The sequence below is a fragment of the Myotis lucifugus genome, unplaced genomic scaffold, assembly GCF_000147115.1.
Source record: "Myotis lucifugus unplaced genomic scaffold, Myoluc2.0 scaffold_384, whole genome shotgun sequence".
Classification (NCBI taxonomy): domain Eukaryota; kingdom Metazoa; phylum Chordata; class Mammalia; order Chiroptera; family Vespertilionidae; genus Myotis; species Myotis lucifugus.
This window is the reverse complement of record NW_005871432.1, coordinates 310,240-313,788: the sequence shown is the minus strand read 5'-3', so window position 1 is coordinate 313,788 and position 3,549 is coordinate 310,240. Positions and strand designations below refer to the sequence as shown.

The window sequence follows — 3,549 nt, the reverse complement described above, 5'->3', positions numbered from 1 at the left end:
GGGCGCCGCGCGGGCCAGCGCCAGGCGCGCCCCCTCCCGCGGGGCCTGGGCGGGCGGCCTTGGCCGGGCCGGGCGCGGGCTCCTCCCGGTAGTGGCCGCAGCTCGGGAAGCTCGGCGGCGGCGGCGCGGTGTCCTCGCCGAACCTGCGCGTGGGGGCGGGCGCTGCGGGGACAGGCGACAGGTTAGACATCCCGGAGGGGAAAGCAGGGCCAATGCCTAAGGCGCCTCCTCCGCCCCTCGCCACCCGCGCTCAACCCGCAGTCCCTGCGCCTGGTGCCTCCCGGCCGCGTCATCCAGTCGTAAGATGCGATTTGCAATGTTCCGGTGGCCGCATTACGGCGTGGAGAGAAGCAGGTGAAATGACTAATGCTTAATTCAATACAACATATCCCAAGTAATTCACGGTGCGATCGAACTTTAAAAGCATGCTTTGTGCCCTGGCCGGTTTGGCTCAGTAGATAGAGCCTCGGTCTGCGGACCAAAAGGTCCCGGGTTCGATTCCGGTCAAGGGCACATCCCTCCATTACAGGCTCCTCTCCGCCAGGGCCCTGGTCAGGGCACGTGCAGGAGGCAACCAATCCATGTGACGTTTCTGTCTTTCCCGCTCTCTTCCACTCTATCTATAAAAATCAATGGGAAAATTATCCCCGGGTGAGGATTAAAAAAATAAATAAAAATAAAAGTATTTTTTGTTCCTGTGTTTGAGCGCGGTCAGACAGCCCACCTCACTGTGGCCGATGGCTACCAGGCTGGACAGCTGGTCTGGAGGTCGGCTCTGGGGGAGGGGCCCCAGTCGCCCCACCTTTCTGGCTGATCCCTCCGTGGGGACAGGAGTGGAATCTCCCTGCTCCCTTCAGGGTTGTCATTATTAAAATAATAATCACCTCCCTAAGCAGATGCTTGCCACCAACTGGCTCCTCCTGCCTTTTACCTTAGGGCCACCTTTGTCTCTCTTTAATGTGAAAACACCAGGAAGTTGACCACAAATTGCCCCAAATTAGCACCTCCGGGCCATATGTTACACCAAGTGCGTGATAAATGAGGTGGTTATTAACCTCTCACTTTCAAAATAGCCATTTAAAAACCCAAGCAAGCCCCGCTGTCTCACTGGCGACGCCCACGCACACAGGAGAAGCAATTCTTTCAGTCACTCAGGTGGACAATGTTTTCAGCTGCTGCCGAAGCCCTTGGTTCTGTCTCTTTCCTTGGAGGCCCCAGAACCCTTGGTTATCTGAGGGCCCAGCTGGTACTGGGGATCCACATCTGAGAAGCCTGCGACAGGCCCAGGCCACAGGCAGGGCTGCACTGCCCCCGCGGCTGGGAGTTTTTTCTTAAATCGGTTACTTTTGAAAAACACATCCTGGGCATCTCTGAGGTTCGAGTTCTCCCAGGCCCTTCACAGCCTGGAACGAGGGTCAGGGCACAGGCTGAGAGCTGCCCGAGCAGCAGGAGGAGGACCGAGCCCTACCTGCCTCCAGAGGGGACGGTGGGGCCCGGCCAGCGTGGCTCAGTGGTTGAGCATCGACCTATGAACCAGGAGGTCATGGTTCCATTCCCAGTCAAGGGCACAGGCCCAGGTTGCTGGCTTGATCCCGTGTGGGGTGCGCAGGAGGCAGCCGATCCATGATTCTTTCTCATCATTGATGTTTCTATCTCTCTCTCCCTCTCTCTCTAAAAATCAATAAAAAACATTTTTAAAAAGAGGATTGTGGGGGAGGGAGCCTCAGGGTCCGTCCTCTCTGAGCACGGGATCCTTTTCTGCGTCCAGTGCCCCCCGCAGGGCATTTGCACCGCCTTGGCCTGCATTTTGCACAGTAGCCAGGTCAGGGTGAAAAGGAAATACCTCCTGCAGCCAGTCCTCAACCCATCTCCTACCTTCCGGCTGGGGTTGGCCCAGCGAGCAAACAGGAGTCTGCTGGGCCCAGGGCAGTGGTGGCACCTCCACGGGGGACCTTTTTCTGCTTGTCGGCCACCAGGAGGAGCTGGCTGAGCGACCATTCCTGTCTCTCTGTTGTGGAACTAGTGTGTGCAGGACAGGCACCTACTGTGTGCCGAGCCCCAGGGTAAGCATGTCCCACGGCTTAGGAGCCCATTTACAGAAATTGAGTCCTGGTCGGGGAGGGGTTGGTGAGTGACATTTCTGTCCCTGAGCCCTGAATTTCCACCGCTGTTTGCTGCACTTTGAAAATTGGCATGGGAAGAAAACCAAGTCTCCTATATTCATTTTTGGCTGGAGCAGAGCATCTATAATAATAAAAGGGTAATATGCTAATTAGACCAGACATCCTTCTGGACGAAGCTGGGGCGGAGGGAAGCCAGCCCAGGTCCCGGGTGCCAGAGGGAAGCCAGTGCCGGCAGCCGGGGGAAGGAAGGCCTACTCTTGCACAAATTTCGTGCATCAGGCCTCTAGTGAACTTATAAAATACGTGCAGCCTGGCTGGTGTGGCTCAGTGGTTGAGCATTGACCTATGAACCAGGAGATCACAGTTCAATTCCTGGTCAGGGCACATGCCCAGGTTGTGGGCTCAATCTCCAGTGTGGGGCGTGCAGGAGGCAGCCGATCAATGATTCTCTCTCATCACTGATGTTTCTATCTCTCTCTCCCTCTGCCTTCCCCTCTGACATCAATAAAAATATATATTTTTAAAAGTAAAATGCGTGCAGCTGAGCCCTTCTCAGGACGTGGAAGCTGCCTTTGAAAATCACTTCGTCTCCCTGGGAGGGAGCAGAGGCCAGGATGTCAGGGGGCAGCTGAGCCTGGTTCCTGCGCCCTTTATACTGTCACTGGTGCCTCTGAGCACACGGACCAGTCACCGGCTTTAGCCTCTCACAGGAGGCGCTGGCATTGAGAGCAGGAAAGCGCCGAGTTCCCTACTCAGAAGTGGAAAAAGGGGAAGTGTGCCCAAACTGTGAGGGTCCTTCTCCACCCGCCACCCACCTCCACCACCGCCGTCCACAGCCCGCCCCCGCCCCCGCGCCCACGGGACCCACCTTCGTAGTTTGGCACCAGGCTGTGCCGGGCAGTGTTCACCGGTGGCTCAGAGAGGTTTTTAGCTGGAGATGAGCTGCCAGGCACCAGGGGGTTGGCATAGTGCCACTGGCACTCGCCGCCGGCTGGCAGCGCGCTCAGGAAAAAGCGCGCCACCTCGCACGGGGACCCTTGGGGCCCGAATTTGGCCGGCAGCACGGGCTTTTTGCTGCTGAAGACGTGGGGGTCCAGGGGGCAGTGTCCGTAGCGGTAGGAGAAGGGCAGGCTGTAGGGCGGGGTGTACAGGAGGTCGCCGCCTTCGGGGTGCAGCTGCTGTTCCGGGGGGGCCGCGGCGTCCGTGGGGGGGCTGGCCCTCCAGTTTGCCAGCTGGCCGCATTCCAGTCTGTCCATCGGGAACGGGCTGAACTGCTGTGTGGCACAGGACGCGGTGAAGGGGCCTCCCGAGGCCCGAGCCCAGAGCCCGACCCCTCCGGCCACCACCGCGAGGTCCCGCTGGGGACAGGTGCCCGGCAGACAGCACCCCAGTGACCCTCCCCCCAGGTACAAACATCTCCTCTCCC

At 58.6% G+C, this 3,549-nt stretch overlaps 1 protein-coding gene across 1 annotated transcript in view; it reads right to left on the bottom strand.

The window, feature by feature from the left end:
• Nucleotides 1-3,549, bottom strand: part of SIM2 (single-minded family bHLH transcription factor 2) — a 35,079-nt gene that overhangs the window by 505 nt on the left and 31,025 nt on the right. Inside the window, 3 exon segments of the mRNA XM_023743331.1 lie at nt 7-48; nt 50-162; nt 2,992-3,539. Coding sequence (XP_023599099.1) covers nt 7-48; nt 50-162; nt 2,992-3,539 — 703 coding nt within the window.